Source organism: Panulirus ornatus, chromosome 58, assembly GCF_036320965.1.
Source record: "Panulirus ornatus isolate Po-2019 chromosome 58, ASM3632096v1, whole genome shotgun sequence".
Lineage (NCBI taxonomy): Eukaryota > Metazoa > Arthropoda > Malacostraca > Decapoda > Palinuridae > Panulirus > Panulirus ornatus.
Genome location: NC_092281.1, coordinates 11110417 through 11136430, shown reverse-complemented (window position 1 = coordinate 11136430; position 26014 = coordinate 11110417). Strand labels below are relative to the sequence as shown.

The 26014-nt window shown below is 36.8% G+C and overlaps 1 protein-coding gene and 1 non-coding gene across 6 annotated transcripts in view; both read right to left on the bottom strand.

Annotated features, from left to right (window-relative positions):
* The window catches only part of Adck5 (aarF domain containing kinase 5), a 40358-nt gene extending 17485 nt beyond the window's left edge, over window positions 1-22873 (bottom strand). For 2 of the 5 annotated variants that reach the window (XR_011716975.1, XM_071696002.1), the window contains exons 1-10: window positions 22733-22873; window positions 20782-21032; window positions 18895-19036; window positions 17864-17947; window positions 16611-16745; window positions 14913-15071; window positions 12615-12746; window positions 10452-10617; window positions 9320-9490; window positions 2088-2331 (exon numbers count right to left, since the gene is read on the bottom strand). Coding sequence is in view for 4 of the 5 variants with exons in the window: in XM_071696002.1 (XP_071552103.1) it covers window positions 2088-2331; window positions 9320-9490; window positions 10452-10617; window positions 12615-12746; window positions 14913-15071; window positions 16611-16745; window positions 17864-17947; window positions 18895-19036; window positions 20782-21023 (1475 nt within the window). In the remaining variant the exon portion in view is untranslated. Of the gene's footprint in view, window positions 1-2087; window positions 2332-5211; window positions 5447-9319; window positions 9491-10451; window positions 10618-12614; window positions 12747-14912; window positions 15072-16610; window positions 16746-17863; window positions 17948-18894; window positions 19037-20781; window positions 21033-22732 lie in introns of those variants that run through there. The other 3 variants (XM_071696005.1, XM_071696003.1, XM_071696004.1) reach the window with 3 other exon arrangements.
* A 2028-nt stretch (window positions 22874-24901) lies between these two features.
* On the bottom strand, window positions 24902-24973 carry TRNAA-UGC (transfer RNA alanine (anticodon UGC)). Its single transcript has one exon. It is a non-coding gene; the product is annotated as a tRNA-Ala (tRNA).
* Between the last annotated feature and the right edge of the window lie 1041 nt (window positions 24974-26014).

Here is a 26014-nt window from a genome sequence, read left to right as displayed (position 1 = left end):
TTCCTTCTTTAGTCTATCAATTGCCCTAAAACCTTTCCAGCTTTAACAGTCATGCCTACAAACACCCAGGGAACTCAAATCAACTATGGATTTCAGGTCCTAATTTCTGTCTCATTAAGGATAAACTAACTTCCTAACTTTTCCTTAAACACATCATACTGCACAACTATCTCCCCTTTTTCACCTCCTGTCTTCATACTTTTTCTTACCCCTCTCTTTTTCACTACCCCTTTTTTTCATTCATGGCCTGCCTTCAGTGAAGACTCTGTCCATAACTAATGCCTCTGACTTAAAAAAAACAGCAACTTACTGTTTTCATCAATGAAGCAAGGCAGCAACAATCAGTTATATCATCTGCAATACATTGTAAACAACATGCAACAAACTAAATACATGGAATACAACATAACAAGGGAAGCACATTGGCATGGTTTTACATGCTGAATGCTGCTATTTGAAATATCTTCAGCTCTAGCCAAAATTTTTAACAACTGCACCTCTTAACTATCAGTTCAAGAGCATTGTGATTCATGAGCTGACCCACCTTAGATCTCAGATATGACAAGCAACTTTTAAAAGAAAATGGCTTATATCACATCTGCACAAACAGAGAAATAACTATTTACACTTGGTTACTTATCTGACCCTTACTTGTAACTGGTGCATCATTGTGTAACTAAAGTGAAACTTGTACATGTACAAGAGGAAAGTTAAGTAATAATCATATGAATAGCTAAAAGTATACAACACCAAAATTTCCTGATCTTAATCATCCATAAATGTATACATCAAATGACGGTAAATAAATGAAAGAAAAAGCTATTTTTGTTAGCATAAAGTGATAAATCATACAAGAGAGATGTAAAAAAACTAAATGCATAATATGATTCACAACACCATTCCTTTGACCTTTTCTTTCCACTCTATTCGCCATTTCCCGTATCATCGAGGTAGCGTTACGAATAGAGGACTGAGCCTTTGAGGGAGATCCTCACATGGCCCCCTTCTCTGTTACTTCTTTTGGAAAATTAAAAGCAAGAGGGGAGGATTTCCAGCCCCCACTCCCTCCCCTTTTAGTCGCCTCCAACGACACGCAGGGAATATGTGGGAAGTATTCTTTCTCCCCTATCCCCGGGGATATCCATTGACCTTTATACATTAGAAAACATATTCAATATCTACAAAGTGAGACTCTGAGCATGTATTGTGGTGCTCTGTCAACCAGAAAAATATCACAATTCTGATTTATTAATCAAGATGAAATCAATAGTTCAAATATGAAAGTGAGTTGGAGCCAGTTTGGTAGGTTATTAATTGCAAAGGGTCAAGTAAATAACTGCTTCAACTGGTCAACCTCAGTCACCTGGCTCACTGATGATGAGCACTTTAGTGGTAGTCAGAGATTTCAAAGAGGTAAAGTTACTCTTTTGTATTACTGCCTCTATTGCATGTTTCTCTAGTTGATTGTATTTCCAGATCAGTAGATGCACATGTCTACAACAGCTGTCATCACATAAAGATGTAATGACTCGGTGAAGGACAAATGAAAGTCATCATGGGAATGTGGCTGAACACACACACTCAGTCTGCTGCTTAGGTGATTCCTGCTAGAGTAAATTGGTCATCTACCTATATATTAAATGAGGATCTATATTTTGTAGATAATGAATTTATTACATAAAAAAGGTACTATCTCCATTTCGGATACTGGCCTTAAAAAAAGAAAAAAAAAAGAAGAAGAAAATTCAGACATTCTAGATAAAAAAAAAAAAAAACAAAGAAAGGACATGAATGATAGCCAACACAGAAAAAGTATTCTCAATTTTGAAACCAAAAATCCACTCTGGCTAATCCTTTATTCCAGCATCAACAAGAGTAAAAAAAAATTTAGACAAAAAATCAGTATAGTGACATAATAATGCCGAGACACTGAAGTTTACCCTAGTCCTACTTCATAATTTCTAATATGCAACCCACATTCATGGCAAAAGAATAAAAAAGTGACTTAAGTCTTCACAAGCTAATAAAGACAAATCGTGCATACTATGTATATATCCAACTACTCCCATGGTAGAATTTTACAATACCTAAATATCAGCATCAGACTGCTTGGTACTGCCTTGAAGACGTCTAAAACACGATCATGAATGTCCATGATTTCTCTTCTTAATTTTTTCTTCTCTTCCTCTGGCAGTTTTTTGAAGTCAGCATGAGATATAAATTTTGGTCCTTTGTCATCAAAAAATAGGTCAAATAAATCATGGACAATACCCTCAGGAGGTGGCACATAGCGCTGAGCGAGAGCTATGCAAAACAACCGGTAGTTTGAGGCTGAAACAAACCACAAATAACATGAAACACATGTAAAATCAATAAAAACATTGATTTTGCGAAGTCCAGATTTGAATAAGACACAAAAATACCTTAATCCAAAAAGGATCATTACTGAATTAGACAACAAGTATATTTCAGAGTATAAACCAAGGGGGTTCCCTGTTCAGTTTCCAATAGCTGCCCTTTTCCTAACAAATACAATGAGTGCTAAAATGCACAGTACTGCAATTTTCAGTGAGGAGGATGAGCATAACACTGCAATGATGAAAAAAAATACATTTAAGTTAAATACATTATCTGGTACTGGTTGTAAGAGAAACTATTGGGTAAAAGAAAACTACAATTCAGAATAAGATATTCTCATCTCAAGGTGATCCCAAATGTATCACCAGAAATACTCTAAGGGAAAAATTCTCATCAGTATGACACTAGAAGGAACAATAGAAATTAGTGATATGAAGGCTGTGTCTAAATGCGGAGTTCAACTGACAGAATAGCCTCTTCTGGCTGGCAACTGCTATTCAGATCTAATTAATACTTTCCTTTCTGTTATTATCCCTTTGATTTACCTGCCATTTAACTCTAAAATTGCCAAGGATTAAATATACCATGATATCAGTAAAACACTTATATACGACACCCTATGACTTCACCACTCCTTGATTAGTCTTCATTGCACACTGGACTTCACCACTTACATGACTTCAAAATCCCTGTAAATTTATCATCCCACAGTTTTACTACATGACTGATTTACTGCACCAAATGACTTCACAACCCCTGAAATGAATTTTCATGACCATTTAATATCAGAATTTTACTACTAACCAAACACCACAACACTACGATTGGTAAAATCAACAGGCAAGGCAAAACCCATAAACTCAAAGGTTCACTGAGGTTAATTCAAAAGTGTGAGGTTAACCCTTTCACTGTGACAGTCCTAATATGTGCCTTTTAAAAGGCAGCTTATCTGCAGACATATGTGGTGCACCAAGAGCATTGTCATGCATTAATAACAATATATGAGGTATTTTCAAAAGTATTTTGTCACAAACAAATGTGTTTACAAAAGGCTTTCAACATTAATAACAATAATCTTGAAAGAGGATGCAGATCTTGTACAGGATTTCTTTATCATGGAAATATTCTAAACTGTAGAACTTCGCAATGATGTGTGGAATGCCCCTACAAACATAAATGGGTGTAAATTTTACCTCATAGCTGAGGTGGGCAATTCAAGAATTTTTATCATATATGGAAGGATGGAGTGAAAAATATTTTGAGTGATCAGGGCCTAAACATACAGGAGGGTGAAAGGCATGCAAGGAATACAATGAATTGGAATGATGTGGTATACCAGGGTCGACGTGCTGTCAATGGATTGAACCAGGGCATGTGAAGTGTCTGGGGTAAACCATGGAAAGTTTTGTGGGGCCTGGATGTGGAAAGGGAGCTGTAGTTTCAGCGCATTACACATGACAGCTAGAGACTGAGTGTGAATGGATGTGGCCTTTTTCTGTCTTTTCCCAGTGGTACCTCTCGTGTGCACCCGCGCACGAGGGGGGATGGTATTGCATGTGTGGTGCAATGGCGACGGGAATAAATGATGGCAGCAAGTATGAATATGTACATGTGTATATATGTATATGTCTGTGTATGTATATGTATGTATATGTTGAAATGTATAGGTATGTATATGTGCGTGTGTGGGCGTTCATGTATGTGGGTGAGTTGGGCCATTATCCCTGGGGACAGGGGAGAAAGTATACTTTCCATGTATTCCCTGTGTGTCACAGAAGGTGACTAAAAGGGGAGGGAGTGGGGTGCTGAAATCCTCCCCTCCTATTTTTTGATTTTCTAAAAGAAGGCACAGAGAAGGGGACCATGTAAGGATATTCCTTCTTAGGTTTAGTCCTCTGTTCTTAACGCTACCTTGCTAATGTGAAATATGACGAATATGTATGAAAAAAAAAAACTCAGACATTAATGATTACCTTAATCATAATCAGTTACCTGTGCTGTCTCATTTAAAGAAAAAAAAGTGATCTGCATGAGTATTGTGCCTGGATTGGGTTATGCAAAGTCAACTTATGGGTCAAGAGCCCCCAACAGCTAATTCGGAGCAAGTAACACTAAGTTAGGTAGTTAGACTTCCTATCCAATAGGATCTATGTCATCTATCTCATTTATCTATTATTAACTCAGATCCAATTTCCCTGAAAGAATTCTAGTGTTACCCAGGACCTTTCTAAAGGCTCCTGTAGCCCAAGGCTGTGCCATTTCAAGAAGTAGAAAAACATAGAATCCTTTGGAGTCCTTTAATGAGGCTGTGCTTCCAGTGATACAGCCTCACCAAAGGTGAATTTTCACTTGTGGTGCAACTTCACACAGGTGGAGTCTGGTAACACCTCAATCTCTGATACAGGACATAAGCATGTGACATAATGATTCACTGTCAAAAGACTAATAATCTGATAAAGAGGTTAGCCTATATACAGAGATGAAACATGCATACACATCCATCCATCCATCCTGCTGGCCTAAAATACATGGATAAAATTTTTCAAAAAGCTAGCCACAGTATAATAAGCCAAAGAATAACAGAGAAATATGATGGAATTGTTAGTTATATCTACCAAAATGAAATTATTCTTCTTGAAGACAAAGTAAACATTTACCAGCAAGCAGTACAAAGTGAAACCTTTTAAAAGATCAATACAGTGCACCTGTTCAAAGGCTACAGAAAACACTAGAACCCCATATGCAAAGACCATGCTATCTTCATCCTAATTAGACAACAGGAAATTAAACTACATTTGGATTCAGCCTACACCATTTGGCAAGATGATAAGCAGTCAAATCAGGAATGTTCACCTCAAAACAAGAAATAACTCGGATGGAAGATTTTCAAACGATTTTTCTAACTTCTCTCTTGCTTCATCCATGCGCTTTTGCAACTTTTCTCTATCCAGTTTTGACATTTTCTTCCAATCACTTCGACTAAACTTCTTGGGGCCTTGACGTCCGAGGAACTCATTTTCAAACTTGTCTGACCCTGAAGGTGGGACATAGCGCTGCGACACCATCATACAAAAGAACCGGTAGCCATCTGTTACATGTATTTCTTATTAATAAGGATTTCCTTCACTTTCATGGATACAGTACTATTCAAATATCTATATATCTGCATCACACTGCCTTTATCCCATACGCACTAATGAAGTCACTGGGATATTAAAGTCATAGGGTTAATGAGGACAAGAGGAAGTAGTGAAGTCGTCTGTTGTAGCAAGGGTAGGTAGAGGTAATATAGATACTTTACATCATAAAGGTATACGAGTAATGTATAACAAAGTCAGGAGGTGAAATATATAAGAATGCAAACAGCAGCAGACCACTGGATCCTAACATGGCTGTTTGTGATAGCAGTGAAATCATGGGTTAAATTTCTGGGTAACAAAGTCAAGGGAAGGAGTGAAATGATGAAGGAATAGAAACATATACGTAATGAGTATATTCCAACAAACATTTTTATATTTCCATACTAAAGACAGGAGTCATAAATCAAGAAAAGCAATGGCACTAACTACATCAAGTACTCATTGACAAATACAGCCAATAAATTTACAGGATCTGCTATGATAAACAGAAATATAAAAATCATACAGTACTGTGTAAAATACAGAGAACCCCTTAGTGACACACCTTCCAAATGTTAAACGAGAACGAAGCTCTCACTTACACCTGCATGTGAGAAAACATATTCATGGCAGCCTGTTTAATAAATTCTGGACTATGATGAGACAGGTATTCACTTCCCTCTCAGCATAACCATTAAAGGTAGGCCATTTCAATTTCATCATAGTCTTTGTCCATAACCATAAACATGTGGTTTGAATCAAGGAGCCACACTATAATCCTTCATGGAGTAATTTTGTTTAAATTGTAGTTTAAAAAATGGGCAAACACACCACTGATGATGACAGTACTCCTTAAGCTAAACAAACTGAGGTAAACTTCTTTTATGGCAGAAATATTATGAAGAAAATAACTTCCACCCAAGAAGAAATAACCATTTTGTCAATAAATCCAATTCAGTGTAACCATTGCTTTAATGAGGTGTCTTGCACTTTGTTACTGGTAAAAATCCATCACGTATAATGGAGACTGTGCATAAGTACAGTTATCTGTTCATACTCCAAGTGTTTAATACAAGGGGAAAAAAATCATAAATTTTCATGGAAAATATTTAACATGCAAAAAGTTACACCCAGTGATTTGTTTCAAGTGGGATTGGCTATAAATACTGCTACCCATACCAAACTTCATCATTTACTGCATATTTTGTACCCTCATTCTGGGCCCACAAAGGCGGGGTACTCGTGAGTCTAGTTACTCAACTTCATTGCGAGACCAAAGAATTATAGATTTGAGCTTCTTTTCATCTATTTTTCCAAAAAAATAATCAAATGATTGTTCTAAGAACAGTATCTAGTACCTAATCTCACCCTCAACATGGGATAGGAGCTGTAACAATTTAGTGCAAACTGCTATGCGGGATGTCATCAACCTCAAACTGTCATAGTATAAAGCCTTCAATATTTATCTAAAAAAATTGCCTAATTATCTAAAATCCAGTCCTTTTTATTAAAAAGTATTAGATTACATTCTCCATATAACTGTGGAGAACAGCTGAAATGAGATCTTCTCTGAAGTGTACTGATATATGATTACTCAATGATTTTTTAATGCTCCATCACAGATTATAGTAGTGAAGTGGAAGGCATACCCAAAACTGCATACGTTTTTACAACACTCAAGCCTTTAGCTAATGACAGACAAGTCCAGTCACCCTACATACATACCAATACAATTTGAGTCTGCAATATACATAACCAACTTCCCAGAAAGGAGGACGAACAATTAGGTTGCCTGTGATCTGGCTGCCTAGCATACAACATAAAACCAAGCCTGCAGAATTATATCAAGAAGTGTTAGTACAGTTTTTGACATTCTTCTACTCACATATTTACTCTTGCCTTCCCTTTCCATATAATTCCATAAAAACACTTTCTTTAGCCTTCTTCTGGTCTAAGGTCTTTCTTTGTTGCTTCCTACATAGCTTCCTCTACACAAAACTTACCATTCCAAGCACAAAAAGCAGAGTTTCTAAAGGATGACTCAATAAAGGTGTAATCTAATTTTTTTAGCTTAAGAACTTGTGGTATGAATCTTTTAGAACCAAAATTCCAAAACATCAATAATAATAGGGGAGAATGAATATTTCGCACATATCTCCTGAATGCTGTTTCCAGCAACTAAGAGGGGTGAGTGTGAGGAGACTGGACATCACCCCTCCTATGTTATCACTTTCTAATGTCAAAAGCAGAAGGAACCAAGCAATTAATTTTCATCAAGGCAAACATGACAAGCAGGCATGATTAAGAATGAAAAAGAACAAAAACCTTATAACTACAAAAATTGTTCTACTTCATACTTTTACTTTAGTGACAATGACTAAGGCAAGAAAGGTCAAGTTGGTCTGAAGTCTGATATGGAGGAGTGACCAAACTTATGAGTACTAGATATATAATGTCCCTTCAACTCTTCCTGACAGTGTAGAATTTGTTCCTGATAAGTCATTTGTGGAAAGTACTGCTGTTATTCCATGATGCTACAACAAGGTATGCTGAAGATACTGACAAAGGGACACTTAATCTTACACACAAACTTCTTAAGCATAAGCTTCTAAGAATTGCTGTTACATCTTTAACATATGAGAATAAAGAGATAGTCACCACTACTTTAAATGATACACAACCCCTCTAAACTTAAGTACTTTATGCATATAAACTGAATCATCCGGGCAACTAAATACATCCACCTTACAACTGTTCTAGCTTTTGTGAATCCTGTAGGATTTTGCAATATCTTAGTAATAATGTACTGTACTGTTTCTGCTGATCCATTCCAAGATATATATCACAGTAAGATACATCAAATAAAAAGTTATATTTACTCATTAAAAAACAGTGAACTATATCAATATAAAAATGATGAAAAGGATAGAGCCATCCACTGTTATAAAGGATCAAAAATAAAATCTTTTTTACCTCGTTTCAAAGAACATCCTACACTTTCTTGCTGTTTCAATTACTTTAAAAGATTTAATCTTAAAATGGAAATACTGTACCTAAGAAAGCATACCAAAAACCCTGCTAAAATTCAACTGGTGACTAAGAGACCTACTGACAATTGAAAATATATATAAGCAAAGGTGAATGTGTTGGATATCCTGAGCATGGCAGAGAAGCCCTGACAGATGAGAATTCTAGGACAATAAGGTATGATAAGATACAGTATATGTATTATCATAATCATACAACTCTAACCTCTTTATGGGGCTCCCATAGCTTCATGGTTGCATTCCATATAGAAGCAAGGAAATGAAGAACTTCTGAATGACATTGCCCAAGACAAGACTGTAACCCTTTCCATTCACTGATGATACAGCTTTACCAAAGATGACTTTTAGTTCCTGGTGTAACAATATGCATGATGAGTAGTCCAGTAATACCTAAAAAATATCATGCCTTGAGTGCAGTAAATAAAGATCAGGCAATATCTCCATAGGTAAATGTCTCAAGAATAATGGTAACTATTTCAATCATTACTTGGGTAGAAACATTAGGTGAAGTAGTAGGAAGGAGAATTAGAAGAATTCATCAGGAACATTAGTAGAAGCCTCTGTAAACACTGCACTAGACTTGCCCTCTGCCAGTGGCCTGTTAAGGGTGAGGCACTAAAGGATAAGAAGTGGCACTGGAGTTCTTTAGTTATGGAGACTGTTGCCATGGCCACCCCTTCAAGGGAGTTCCAATTGGAACAGGCATGAGAGATATAGATAGATAAGCAAACATTACTTCTCAATGTGACATTGAGATGCCTCACTATTAAGCTTTCCTGTAAAACCAAAACTCACCTGTAACGCCTAACTGTGCAGCATTTTCCTTCATTTTCTCATGATTTCCCACCACTATGGCCTTCCACAGACGGCACAGCGGCTGCCTGACAGTTGTTGGGAGGAACTGGTATAAGCCATGGTCCAGGATAACAATCTCTGCTCCACCATGTTTACTCCGCCGGATCAATACTGAAATTGTTTCTTGCTAAAGTCGCAGCACTACACACAAGGATTATCATGGAAGATAAACAAGTCATTATGTGATATAAAGGGATCATTGTGGAACATAAGTTTAGATGTCAGCTCATACTTTCTTATACAAAACCCTCCTCTGACAAGAAAGTTACTTTCTCTGGACTGAAAGATGTATGTGTATGTATACATACACATACATATACATATATACACATGCATACAATCCTTTGTCCATTCCTGATGTCATACCACCCTACAGGAAACAGCATGAGTGAAAAGAGGTTAACAAAGTGGATATGTGTCAGATGTTGATGGTAAAAAGAGAAGGGGAGATCAAATTGGAGATGGAAGGATGAAGTGAAAAAAATTTTGAGTGGTTGGGTCTTAACATGCAGGAGGATGAAAGGGATATAGTGAGCTAGAATGATGTAGTATACTTGACATCAACATGCTGTCAATAGACTGAACTAGGGCAAATGAAGTGAATGGAGAAGACCATGGGTTTGGTTGTAGATTGGGGGCTGTGGTTTTGGCACATTACACATGACAGCTGGAGCTTAGCACCACCTTGCTAATGCAGGAAATGGTGATCAATTGTGAAAATTATACTCAAAACACTAGAAGTCTGCTCATACCCTCAACCATTTCTGTTCCCCTTCTTCATCCATTCAAAATATGAACCCCCTATAAAAATGCTATTCTACTTTGTGTACATTCACAATAAATTGCCTTTTCTCTTACATCCCACCTCATAGTATTTTACAGGTCCCTACCACATGCTCACTCTGCCAACACTTCAGCATTAGAAGTTACTGCTGATAACTTGGACAAGAGTTCAAACTCAATTCCTATTCAGCAATATTTGAAAAAAAAAAAAAAAAGAATATCAAATACTCTTCAGCATACATCTTTCTATCTTTCCCATACTGATCTGTAACGATAGTGATGAACAAACCATTGCCTGGGTGCGGATCTGCATGCACAAATCCTGTATGGAAAATCTGTTCAGCAAATGCATCGATGAGCTTCTTGTCTATGTCCTTCAGATTAAGCCCGGCCTTCGATATGCTTGCTACATCACTTATTTTGAACCCATGAATATACTCAGCTGTCAACACTCTCTGAAAATTACCAGTTTAATTAATTGATAGAAAAAAGTCCTATCTTATTCTAAAACATGAGTATTAACAGTAGCTTCTTTTTAAATCAACACTGTCTCATTAAGGAACTAAGATATACTTATACAATAACTGACCTTAAAACCCTTAATTGTACACCATTTCCTTCCATAGTGAGGAAGTACCAGGAAGTCAAACATTGACCTCCTTTGCTAATATCAACTCTCTAACCAACTTGTATAAATGCACAAAAACCATGGCTTACAATTCACGGCCAAGCACCACAGACCATTCAACAGTTTGCCCTGATCACTTCACATGCCCTGATCCAGTCCGTTCATAGCGCATAACTCTTATATACCATATCTCTCTAATTCATTCTATCCCATGCACACTTATCATCCTTCTGACTGTTCAAGCCAAGGTATCTCAAAGCCTCTTTACGTCTATCTTTCCTTCTCCTTTTTGCTCTACCCCTCTGCCTTGCTCCCATCACTTTTCAAACATATATCCCCTTAAACAGAATTTTCAGCATCAAAGACAAGAGTTTCAAACCCTTTTATAACAAACTTTGGCAACATTTTTTTGCAGGTTCCAAACAAAAGTTTTACTCAACTGGGTTGGCTGGTCTAAAATTTCAACTTATCATGGGCACTGTTCTATAGTTTTTGTTTGCTTGTCAATAGGAAAAGTTGGTATCACCAACACGAGCAGAATTTTCAGTTTTCCAAGTCTGACTTATCGAGATTCCCCTGTATCTAAGTTCAATCAACTATCTTCCACTATCCATCACAATGTTCAAGGAAAGTCTCCTCTATGCAACATTTATACCCCCATAATTCCAAACACTTTTATCCTCTCAGGCTCAATCATCTGTTCTGGATGCTACCTCACTTGATGTGGGAAAAAGTGAACATGTATGAAAGAAGAAAAGAAATTCCAAACATTTCAGCTTGCTAGAAAATCTTTAACCTGAGACATGGGTTGAAGTGAGTCACACACAAGAAGATGCTTGGGTCTCAGGTGCTCTGTATATAATCATAGGGCAAAGAGGGTGTGTCTAAAGGTAAAATACTCCTAAATGCAATGTAAGGACATCAGTCTTGGGCTCTGAATGCAAATGAAAGGAAAAAAGAAAAAGGTGGATGCGTTGAAATGATATACCTGAGAGCAATGTGTGGAGTGAGAGGAACTGATTGTAAGGAATGACAGTGTCAGAAAAGACATAATGGAAAGTGCAGTCTGACTAGGAGGAATGACCAAGGTGTGCTGGAATGGTTCAAACATAAGGAGTGGATGAATGAAAACTGACCAACTAAAAGGATATATGCATCAGAAGTGGAGGGAGCCAGGGACAAAAGGAGAATGAGAAAGAGGAAAGGATGGAATGAAGGTGGCTTTGGTGTATTAGGCCCTACACACTCAGAGGGTTAGGCAAGTGCTATCAAGAGGTTCAACCAAGGAAGGAGGAGCAATTAAGATAAATCATGAGACTGGATGAAGAGTTTGGTCTTGGATGGTGGGTTCTAGTTTCAGTACATTATATATAACCACTAGAGACTGGATGTATGCAAGTAAGGCCATCGTCCATTTGTTCCTGATGCTACCTAAGGCAGAGTAGAATATCTCGAAGCAGTTATGCACGAAAGGACAACTAGATAAGTGAACATCCTACACAGTCACAGAGAACAATATGTGACATGGCAAACAAAAAAGCTAACTACATAATATATACCCTCTTTGCATTTGCACATTTCAATATAAACAACATCTCAAACCACAATTACTATAAAAAAAGTTCATCAAATGGGGTAAAAATGAAATTTCTTCCTTAATACCATTTACACATAATGTAGGAATAACATCTAATTTTGCTCCAAAGTCTTATATCAACTCATCTATTCAGTAATAGGATGACAAAAAGTCAGATCATGTATATGGCTGAGGGAGAACAAAGGCCCTTTATAATATACATAAGTGCATAAGTAAACAGTACATACCTTACTACAGAGGTCCCAGTGAACCTTTGGTACATATACAAAAGGAAATTTTGAAAGATCTTGTGCACAGCGTTCACTATTGCGTCCTTCATTCAAGAAATCCATCTCTTGTTCCAGTGTGCCCTTCAGATCCTATAAAATGCCACCAATGTATTACAGAGTTCCTGTAAAATTTGAATTACAATATCTTATACTACTAATGTTTGCTGTAAAATGACCATTAGGTCCTACAATAATACAAAGAAAGTATAACTTAGTTCCTTAGTTCTTCATTTCAGAAAGCTCGTTTGTCTTAACAAAACTAACAAATGCACTAATGAGTATTCAGAGCATAATAGAATAATATATCTTATACTGCTATGAGTTCATATGTATCTTAAACATATCATGAGGAAATATTCTTATAACCTTTCTTTCTTTACACATTTCACTGTGATAACTAAAGAAACATGTAAAACGCTTCAGTAACTGTTCTCAATGTTGCAGCTGTGTCTTTAGACCAAAAACTATGAAAATATTAACCATTCAAAATTGCTGGTTGAGGTTCAGTTAGATGAAGATGTTAGAGGAATGAATGAATCTCAAATGCAACTGAAGCAACCTATATATGGAAGTGGAAGGAACAGAACCTTTGGTCTCTACTATCTATCTAGGCTATCTATATCACTGATGCCCATTCCCTTCAGGAACTCCCTCAAGGCCATGGCAAGAGAGTTTTCATAGCTGGTGAACTCCTGTTGCACTTCTTTGACTTTAAAGCTTCCCCTTAACAGCGCAATGACAGAGGGCAACTCTAGTGCAGTATTTCCATAGGTTCCAACCCACTGTTCCTACTAATGTGTTTACCTAATGTTCCAACTAACTACTTCTACCTAATGCTCCTGACTAACATTCCTACTTACTACTTCTGTCTAATGCTTCTGCCTGATGTTCCTTCATATTACTTCTATTCATTGCTCCTACTATTTTGCCAAAAGGCGGGATAATGCACAGCTCTTACCACAGGAAAAATCCAGAATTATGAAGAATGAGATGAGTGTCACAAGGAGAGATTGTATGTTTGTGGATAGAATGCCAGAAGTCCATGTGCAAGTGAAGCAGAAAGAAAAGACAGCTACCTGGGTGAGAGGAATACAACTTGACAACAGTCACCAACCTACTCTATACCCAGGTGGATAGTACCAGTAATATACCTCCCTGGTCACTGGCTACCTACCACCTACTACTGATAGATTAATGAAGTGCATGGTAAAAAGAACATATATATATATATATATATATATATATATATTTTTTTTTTTTTTTTTTATACTTTGTCGCTGTCTCCCGCGTTTGCGAGGTAGCGCAAGGAAACATATATATATATATATATATATATATATATATATATATATATATATATATATATATATATATATATATATATACAATTTTATAAGTGTGAAGTCAATGTTCCTCTTTACACATTGGGCATGGGTTAATGAAGCAACTGAGTGATACTGTGGAGGCTGTGTGTACTTGATCCAACCCATTCTACTTTTGGAGTAATAAAAAATGGACAGTGTTAAATTAAGTAACTGTTACCTTAATGGTTTCATCCTTAACTGTTTCCATCTATACTGGGTGGATCAAACATATACAGCCTTTCATTTCACTTCCAAACATCCTCAACATCATGCCAAATGTGCTAAAGTGAAACATGTACTGCCACACTTATATAAGCAATTCTCACTTTTTAGCTTTGTTTGTTAAGTAGGTTTGTCATACAGAACTAATGACTATCTCTAAATCCTCAACCTTTAGACAAAAGTATTACATTCCTCTAATTGAAAGCAATGCTCTTGCAGCTTCATCTAAAATACCTCTAGTCATAATCAGTTCTCTCGCTACTACTATTTTTCCACCTGGGTCTACTTCTCATACCTTCAGCCGTATTCCAATACAAACTCTTGATCAATCTATCATCTAAAATACATTCTTGAAGTGTGGCATTATGCATTTGGTAAAAATAGCAACTAGAAACAATGTGGCAGGAAAATAATTTTCAATTTCCTGAAGACTGAATTATCAGAACTCATATAGTAATCTGCCTTTCAAATCAGGCTACAAATACATCAGCTACATAAAATTTAGCAAGAAAACAATCTTCTATTTTCTTTGAAACTTTAGATTAACAATACTCAAAAAGCAATCTGCATCACAAGAAGGATTCAAATATGGTCCCACTAAAAAGATAATGAAAGCATTTCATATCAAACCAAATACAAACAAAAGATAAATACTATACTTTTAGTATACCTTCATAACCCATTTTAGGGCAAATTTGGGGTGCATAATTTGTATAATTTCTAAAATCAATTCTATGGTAGATATATCTCCCCAAAAGCGGTCCTGAAGGTCAATATACTGCACCTTAACTGCTACTTCCTCCCCAGCATGCGTCTTTGCTCGGAACACCTGTAAATAATACCATTATTAAAACCCCTGTAAATAACACCATCATTCTACTCCTGTAAATAACACCATTATTCAACCCCTGTAAATAACACCATTACTTTAACCCCTGAAAATAACATCATTATAAACAACTTGGTGTCAACCAAAGCATCTATCAAGAAGGTACACATATTTTGAAGAGGAGGTAAATCAAAGTCAAGCGGAATGAGGAAGGGATATTTTCTGCTACTGTAATTGTTCAATATTCACACTGATGTTGAAGTTAGAAAGGCTATGACTGGTATTATGAATAAGTAACTGGATCAAATACAGGTAAGAGAATGTATCTAACAAGACTGCTGTATGTAAATGACAATGATCTACCTCAGGAATCAAGCCATAAGAGGACATGATTTGTAAAAGAGTTTGGAGAACTGCGCAGAATGTAATATGTGCCTTGTTTCCATTTCAATAGGTCTGTTTTGACCAATCATGTTAACTCTTTTTATTTTGAAGTTAATTTTGCACCACTTACCACAGGTAACATAGAGGTACAACAAGCAACCACCTAGAGTAGATGTCAAAAGTAAAAACTTGGGTTTAAATCATAAAATGACAATTACCCCTATACCCATCACAGATACCCTCTCTCCCAACAAATATGACACTGACAATACAGATGCACAATCAATTAACCTGATAATCACTAAGTAACCATCCTCCTAAACCATTCATAAACACAATCCGACCAGACATGTACCCATCCACAACTGCATTGTCCAGACATGTGTAAGTAACCTTTGTTAGTCTCTGTTCTGAAAATTACCCAACATTACCAACACAGATTCAACATATCTCAAGGCCACTCATGTGCACAAGATGCAACTTACCCACTGGAAGACACTGAACACTTACTCCTACATTATCTTGTGCTTAACCTACAAAAACATATGAAGCTAATCACATATTTTTAACTAGGGCCCTACCCAGTGAATGTAGACATCTTCCTGGGCACTGTGGAAGCTCTACAGAAAGGGCTCCTGGGGCAGGAAGTTAGGGTAAAGATATCGGTGTTCCTGAGCTCTATCTACAAGTGATGGCAACGGAAGTGAGATGTCACATTTAATGAGGCTATATATCTGTCAGTAGATGGAAGGAAATAAAGATTCTCTGAAGACCTTCCCACCCTAAAGAAGCCCACCTTACCCTGCCCCCATGTGGAGAGCAAATATCAATTTGCAGGAGCCCATAAATGGGATCTTGTTAAAAAAATGAAAAAACTACAGTAACTATATATTCCTAAGGATAAGGATAGAAGATTAATACTCATACAACTGCAACCAAGAGGAAAAGGAGAAGGGGGTAGAAATCCTCCCCTCATGTAATCACTTTCTAAAAGTAATTGCACTATTTGAAGCCAATGAAGATCTTTTATCTGAGAGACAATCATCTGCCTCACAGAGGCAAAAACAGCAAAAATGGTATGAAAAAATGAATCATACCTGATTATGTGAACAGATAACACTAAAATCACAAGAGAAATACATGGGTGCACCTTACCTGAGCTAAACTAGCAGCGGCAATTGGTTTATCATCAAACTCTGCAAACATTTCCTTGTGTGAATGTCCAAAGTCTTCTTGAAAGAGGACACTAATCTCATCCCAACTGCGATTAAGGCACTGGTCTTGTAGTGCCTGCAAAATTCAGCTCTCTATAGATATATATCATTCATGCTGTTTATGTTTACACTATGTTTACATGAAAATACTTATAAACTTGTGATTACTCCACTACATTTCTTACCTCAAGGAAAACAATCCCTCATTATCCCAAAGAAACAATTTATCTGCTCCACCCTAAACTATGCCTCACCTACCTTGTCATCAACACCTACAAAATCAAAAGTAATAAAGCTACAAACCATAGAAAACAGAGCACTTAGAAAAGTTTCTGGTTGCTTAACAACCACAAACATTCAACATCTGCAAAAAGAAACAACAATACTTCCAATACAATCCCACCTCAACATGCTTGGTACCCAATTCTACTCAACAGCACCCAAACCACTTCACAGCCAACCAAAAACACCAAACCAGGTATAAAAAGCTCACCACACTTCAAATTTAGCCAACTTTCTCATAGAGCCCTCCCCCCAACTTCCCACAAACAAACAACGCACTAAAATAACTTAACCACAAAGCAACTACCTCTAATTCAATCTTACTCATGAATTCACCAGACATACATCCATTTGACACTATAATCCAAACACATGTGCTATCTAAACTTTCTTATCCATGTTCTGGACCACTTCAAATCAAAGACAGCAACATCATTCAAGACCCTTCATGTCCAAGATTCAACCATCACCCCAAAAAGACAAGCACACAGCACCATCACACTTCATGAACTGTGGTCCCACCCAGCAGGTGTGAAAAGCTTCCTACAAGCTGGAGGGGCTCTATAGAAGGGGATCCTTAGGCAAGAAGGTAAAGTAAGGCGAGTTAAGTGAATCGAGACTAGCCTGAAAAACTCAGCAGTAAAGCATCACTTAAGGACTTAATTACAAGGTAAAGAGAACAGAATGAGATTTTTTTGTCACCGGAAAAGTACATTTAAAAGCAATGTGCATATCATGGTTCAGATAACAATATAGCAGTCACAAAAAACTTACCAAATATAAGGCTGCTATCATGCCAGCTATGTGATGAAGACATACACTTAAAAAAAAAAAGGCTTATTGCTACTGAGGGAAAGAAAAGCTGTTCTGCAGAAAGGAAGAGACCAGAATGAATACTAAAATGCAACTCACCTTTAGTGTTTCCACAAATTCCTTTGGTAGCACATGGTTCATTGACACCAAACCCTGGCCCAACTTCACATACAGCCCTCCATTCTGTCAATGAAAGCATCTGTTATTCGTTTTTTGTCCAATGAATCAACACAAAATTAACATGTATCACATATTCTCTTATTGATATACTTGATGGCCATTCTGATATCTGCCAGCAGACAGAATGTCTAGTTAACTGTACTCATATTGTGAGATTCTAGTGACAGGTTAGGGATGATGTAGTCTCCCACATTCTTCTCACACATAATCCTAAAGTTTATCTTAAGGTAGACAATAATTATACTGAGGCTTTCTTTTGCTTTGTCCCATCCCCATCATTTTATATTTGCTTTGGCTGAATTTCATCAACCATGGTCCCTTTGTAAGCTGATGCAATCCTTGTCACCTTTCACTTCTGACCTTTGCTTCAACTGCAAACATACTCAGATAGAAGTCTATTCCCTTCAGGCAAGTTATCTGCATAAATTAAGAGCCTTGTGACATGCAAGTGATCACCTCAACCCATTTGAAAAAGGCTTCTCTAATATGTATCCTTGTTCCCTATCAATAACTTTCTAATAATCAGGAGAAAATCCCCCTTACTCCTGCCTGATGATCCAGATCCAGCTTCTTAATCAGCTACCCATGAGATACGGTGTCATACATTTTCTGCAGCAAGCAATGGTTGCAGAACTCCACTCTCAATAATATGGGGTTACTGCTGTAACAAATCATGAAAACTGACATCTATAACTATATCATGCTGCCACACATATGAAACCCCACCATATGTGAGTAATAGGATTTGTTCCACAAATAAAACCTGATGCATGAAAACCCTACTTTAAAAAGAAATCATTCAATTTTTTTGCTGAGAGTATATCTATATGTACACACATACATATACATGCAGGTAGAGGAATAAAATGCAACAGCAATTCCATCTCACACAAAACAAATACAAACCAAAAACAAAATACTTATACCTAGTATAAGATCAAGAAACACACCTTCAGGCAGCCTTCTAAAATACGTTCTGCAGAACGCTGGTTTGCTCCTGACATTGCCTTTTCATAATCATCACTGTCATCTTCAAGCCAATATGTTGACCACTTGTAGTCCAGTGATATTGTCATTCCAATCCACAATGTCCTGAATAGAAAAACTCTGCCATTTATGTAACCATATGAAAATATAAAGCATAGTGATGGTTGCTCTTAGTGCAATTCATGGCATTATATGATCCAAGAAGTATTGTATAATTGGGGAGGAAATTCTACACACATGTATGCAATTACCTATTTATACAATATGGGGAGGGAATTTTATTCTTGTGGGACTCCATCTCTTGAAAATTGTCTGTCATACAGTTTCTTGAATTTATGTGTTGTCTATCTGTCTGTCTGTCTGTATGCATGTATGTGTGTTTGCATGCACATATGTATGTTGGCTTGTAAGTCTGTAGTCATGCAAACTAGAACCACACCTATAGGGCTTCTGCAGCTTCAAGGCTGCACTTCAATCTGGAGCAAGGAAATGATGAAATCCCTTGGAGTAAGAAATTCCATGATAGCACTGTACTCCTTTTCATGCACTGACAACATGTCCTTGCCAGAGGTGATGCGACTCATGTTGTAACCAAGTGCAGGCAGAATCTGGTAAAAACCTTATGTAGGCATATGTAAGTATATATATGTGAATGTGTATAATAAATATATATCTTCATACTTGACCACTGTTTTCTGCACCTGCAAGATAGCCTAAGGAAAAGATGATGAAGGTCTGCATTTGCATGGTTTGATTAAGTAATAAAAGGGTAAGATAGGCATGGTAATAAAAAAAAAAAGTGTGGTAGAGAGAGCTGAGGAGGGTGTGCTGAAATGGTTTGGACATACGGAGAGAATGAGTGAGGAGAAGTTGACAAAGTGGATATATGTGTCAGACGTGGAGGGGACAATACGGGAAAGACCAAAATGGAGATCAAAGAATGAAGTGAAAACATTTTTGAGTGATTGTGGCTTAAAGATGCACCCAGAATAGAGTGAACTGGAATGATGCAGTATAAAGAGGTTGATGTGCTGTCAGTGGACAAAACCAGGGAATGTGAAGTAGCCAAGGTCTGTGGTATACCAGGGTCAACATGCTGTCAATGGGCTGAGCCAGGGCATGTGAAACATCTGGGGTAAACCACAAAAAGGTCTGTGGGGTGTGGATGTGGATAGGGACCTGTGGTTTTAGTGCATTACACATGACAGTTAGAGGCTGTGAACAAATATGGCTTTTTTTGTCCGTTTTCCTGGCACTACCTCACTGAAGCAAGGGGTAACGATGCTGTTTTCTGTGGGGTGGGGTAGTGCCGGGAACCAATGAAGGCAAGCAAGTATGAATATGTACATATGTACAAATGTATATGTCTGTGTATGTGTATGTACATGTATGTATACGTATATATGTTGATATGTATATGTGCGTGTATAGACGTTTATGTATACATATGTGTATATGAGTGGATGGGCCATTCTTTGTCCATTTTCTGGAGCTATATTTGGGCAAGACAATACCAAGAGAGATTGGGTGAAATATGTTAAAAGGTGCAAAGTACTTATGACCAGGGGAGTGGATAAGGAATGGAGGGGGCAGTACTCACATGTGAGAAAAGTGTGTAAGGTGCAAAAGGAGGGATGTGTCATTCTCATTTGAGGTATCACCAGTCCTAGCTGGTTCTCTAATTATATTCATCTATCTATTCTATGGTCTAACTCTATTCCCCAATTATGCCTGAAAAGTTTCTTTTTAATACTGGCAACCAGAACAGAATTATGTGCTACATGCATGTGCAACATAACTTATGTAATGTTACAATGATATCACTGACAAAATTAACAATAAAACTTTACCTAAAGAATCTTCCAATTCCCTCAAAGGTAACTCTGATCCGTCTCTTAGTAACATCATCACTAAGAACATAATAAACTCCACCAACAGTCGGAGCTGCTATTGCCACACCACCTATGCCCTTCCCAATGGCAGCCAATACCCTTCTCTTTTTCTTGGGCACGACTGACACTTCAGTTGAGTACTTGAAAGTATTCTGGGCTGTTACCCAAACTGGTCGAAGAAAACTTCGAGCAGCATACATGTCGAATATCTGAAAAAGACTAGAGTTTATCAACGGACCAAATCAGTGAAATATACTGTAAAGAAACTACACAGTGACTTACTACACACATTAACATGAGTTTTACACGAGTAAATCTAAATATCTATGATTAATCTTCCGAGCTAAAAATATCCCCTCCTTTTGTAACTCTGCCCACTTTCCTGGGGTCACTTATAAAATCTGAATATTTCAGAATTTGTGACTAACAGTAAGGTGAGTATTCCAGTTCAAGAGGTCATCAAAACTAAAGGTAAAATTCTTCATTACAGGCACCAGAGAAAAAACTTTTGAAGAAATGCATATCACTGACTTTTAAGTGATTCCCATCTGCACCACATGATATGGAGCACTAATTCTTATCCTACAATAATAAATTAGCAACAGATGGAAGAGGTATGAAGAACATCCTTGGTAAAAGTCTTGTGTTAGCCCTGGTTTACCGAACATAATGGAAGCCAACTTATTTTCTTCAGCAATTCTAAAGAAGCATTATAAGAATGCAGCGACATCTGCATCACACGATCTGCACCAATATATATGACTGACCGACATAATAAGAATAATTAAGAGAACAGTGGTAAATGTGGGGTTAATTAATGTAACAGTATAATATAAGCTTGTACAAAACTTAGAACTATGAATTCATCACCTATGCTCTCTGGCTGTCAAGATATATCTCAATAGCCAATATTCAAATTCAAATTGACCAGTCATGCCTGTGACTGAACTTCACACAAATGCTACCAAATATCCACAAACAGATGAAAGACAAAATGGAAATGCAATACCTAACAGTATAATCTAATGTAAGCATAATTCTACTAGTTTAAGCTACTAAGTGAGGTTTCCACAAGATCTGTAATTTTTCTACAACTGTTTTACCTATTCTTTTGCCTTTATTACAACTTGTGGAACACTGCGGCTTAATTGCTGGTAATGGAGTACCCTACAGTGGGCTGGGTTATGAAGATTAGGGAAAATGTAAGTTTAATGTAAATGTAAGAGAAACTCCAACACAATTCAACAAAAACTTTGAAAACCTCACCCACACTGCCCTGGCAACCGAGTTCTACCTTAAACCTCAGTACCACAGTTGAACCATAATAAAGATGATGAGGTCTGCTTACATGGCGTGTGGATTGGAACTCAGTCTGTGCGTTTGTCCAGTGCAACTGAATGCTTCAAACTCAATAGGTACATCTACACACAAGACTGTATCAATACAAATCCTTAATATAATTGTCGAATTTAAAGTACCTGTGGACTGCTAGTCAATAGAAATTGCAATTTTCACATTTCTGTCGACTTTCACAAATGTCTGACCTACTCTGCCCATCGTTTTCCCTAATCTTCCAATCCGTCCTCAGTCACATGGACCCTATGATTTAAATCACGTTGGGTCAGTCATATTCTTTACTCCTCCACACAGTAAACTCCTCGAGTAAAAATAGAATCCATTATGTTCTTAAATCACTCACGAAGTAGCCCAAATGTAAAATTCTATCAAGTTTTCACGAAAGTCCTTGTGTTGCGACTCAAAAAAAAAAAAAAACTACTACCTATGGTTGCATAAGAATCCGTCTTTGTAACCACACGTAAAAGATATATACTCAAAGCCTTCAGCTTCCATTCTAACTTCTAGACTCATCTCTCCTCTCCTCCATCCTCTAATATGATAATAGATTTACCTTCTTGTCCTCGTTATGACGACGTAGATGACCTACATGTGGGTTAACTCTGCCACGGTGACCTTCTTCCCTCCTCCTCCTCCTGCAACCTCACCACCTGTGTTGTGATGACGCAACGCCACAAGACACCCAAACATGCTTATAAAATAATACAACACAGAAATACAACTCAGAAAGGCAACTCAATGATGTTGTAGGAGTACTACGGATGATGATCTAGTGTTTACTATAGACAAGAGATGTAACTCTAATACAGAGGGAGTATGATACCCACCTTGTCATACACAGACAGGATACTTACCATTGACATAGGTTATCGTGTGTGATGACTCTGCTATAGATATGTTAGATCATTCTATAAGTATATTCTCTATATCTTAAAATTGTATGGATATAAGTATATTCTCTACTATATCTTTAAATAGTATGCATACACGTATATTCTCTACTATATCTTTAAGTATATTCTCTATATCTTAAAATTGTATGGATATAAGTATATTCTCTACTATATTTTTAAATAGTATGCATACAAGTATATTCTCTACTATATCTTTAAATAGTATGCATATAAGTATATTCTCTACTATATCTTTAAATAGTATGGGTATATCAGAAGGGTACTTTATATATTACTATTATATAAAGGCGAAAATCATCTCACAAAAGTTGTTTTATGTTAGATGAACTGAAAGGCGATGGATTAGTATAGGTTCTTTCATGTTATTTTTTTTGGTTAGGTTATTTAACTTCCCTAAATATAACCTATATGACAATGCGCTCCAACTTCACGACCGCATGTAAGCTCTTATTTCACCACGGAGTTACAGTAGTTCTCTAAAGCACTTATTGGTAGTTTCTCAAGCAAACTTTTAAATATCTGGACTGGACATATCAGGTCAGGTCAGGTTCATTTAGACTGGGTTAGGCTTTGTTGGGATTCGAAATACTTTATCACTCGCACTACTCGTAATTTCTACTGATTAATCCCTTATAAAATGTCCATAACAATAGCACCACCTTAATTTGATAAAGTAAAATAAATCACGTGGTATAATTTTCATCATTTTTAGAGGAAAAATAATGATGAGCTTCTCAGATACAGTTTTGTCTGTTAAAGAGCAACCAAGTTGATTTGATGGTATACTATACTAGGTAGTTTTGATTGACTACAAGTATTTGACAACTGTCAATAAACCTGAAGGATAATAAACACGTGTATTCAGGAAAATTCCACTTGACCAATATCATTTATGTTGTTCATATTAATAACAAATGCTTTAGTCATTTCAAATATAAAAATATACTTCGTAAAATTATAACAGTTCGTCAATACATTACATTTATGCTCGTATACCAGGCACATTTAGGAATAAATCTAAAAATATGAAACACTGTTATTGTTAGGCACTTTCTGATATCTTCATTTAAACTGTACTAACTTTTTTTTACTCTTTATGAAGCTATATCCTCACAATTTTGTTTCGCATCGTGATTATTAGAGAATGTAGCCAAATGATATGAAATGAATGAAACTGTTTTAAACTTGTACGCTGACCGATCGGGCGCTGGAGCCTGTCTTATCATTTTGGTCTCTTACCACCGTAATTTGCACCAAGTGGTTATAGATTTATGTGAAATATACGTTAATCTACGTTAATTATGATATAATTCGATTAGATTTAATAAATCTACATAAATAATTGTTTTATGGTAGATAATGTTTGGTTGCGTTATTAGAGCTGATGTCTCGACTCTTAGAGTTTAATGAATTTACCCTAAATTCTTTGTATCGACAAAAATAAAAAAAAAACTACAATCTGAGCGAAGACAATTTCGTAATGTTCTTCTTGGGCATTTCATTATACAATCGTTCTACGAAAACATTATACTTTGAAAATAGTAGGCGATTGCTCATATTGTTATCCAATACATTTTCAACTGTAAAATAAGTGATAAATTTCGGAAAACAAACGTTAAACTTATGTAGAAAAAATAATAATAATATCTACATGAAAAACACTTAAAGTCAGAATGGAGAACCGGAGGAGAATATAATTCTTGCAAAACTGTGAAATCGTTAAAATCATGGAGATATGGATCATCCATCTCAGCAAGTCTCCCAGGAGTAGCGAGTGCTCGACCTTCTGAGATACATCCCCATCTGGATGGAGGTGCCGGGGATCGAACCCGGGGCCTTTCACATGCAAAGCGAACGCTCTACCACTGAGCTACACCCCCTTACCTTAACTAGTAACAATCATCAAATGATTTTTTTGCTCTTTTGCCGTTACTCTCAACTGTCATAAACTTAAAATCGTCGACAGGATTTCAGAAACAAAAATGAAGCCTATCCCTGTACAGCAACTTATTTCAGACTGAAATAGGTTAGACTGGCTCAGCTGCCGGAGGTTAATAGACACAGATCTAGCTGGTCTTGTGTTGTTGTAGGTGTACTGAACCCCAGAGGCGTTAAAAGATGCAGCTAATATATACTGTCACACTTGTCGATACACATTCATCATAATTCGTTCTTCGATCGTTTGTTCAATCCTTGTCAGCAACCTCATTCTTATGCAGACCTACATAGCTAGATATCCAGATGAGAATTATACATCTATCAAATAAGAGGCAGACTACAGAGTGGTAAGAATATCGCTACCACCATATTAAAACTATAGGAAGGGTTGCAACGTCTCATAGGAAGGGATGCAACGTCTCAAAGTTTTAATTGATTTTAAAACCTTATGACGGGGATGTGTGGGTCAAAGGACTCGAAATAAATGTCCGACTGACATAAACAGAACATTGATAATACTATAGAAAATAACTGTCCATAACGTCAAATGGGTTATTCCATTGGTCATTATAGATTACCGAGATCGAAATTCCATCTCAGATACCCATGGAAAATGACAGAAAACGTTCATACCGCTAATGACAGAAAACGTAAATTATTTTTGGACAAACCTGTATAAAGGGATCATTGAAATTTGAATCTTCGTTGCTACACTGAACTTTGATAATACAATGCCAATGATTTAAACACAACTGATTTATCACTAGCCCACAATAATTTCTGAAAAATAGGACAACTCCAAAAACACCTTAGATTACAGAATTTAGGCGTTGCAGCTTCACATACCCATCGCTGGCGCTTGAAGAAGCAGCCCCTAGAGACCCATCAGGTGTGACACAGACTCACACAGTTTCTGGTTCACCTACTTCATAAGCCTCTTTTACTGAAAGTCAGGAGCTAGACCAGTTCAAACCTCACCGTCC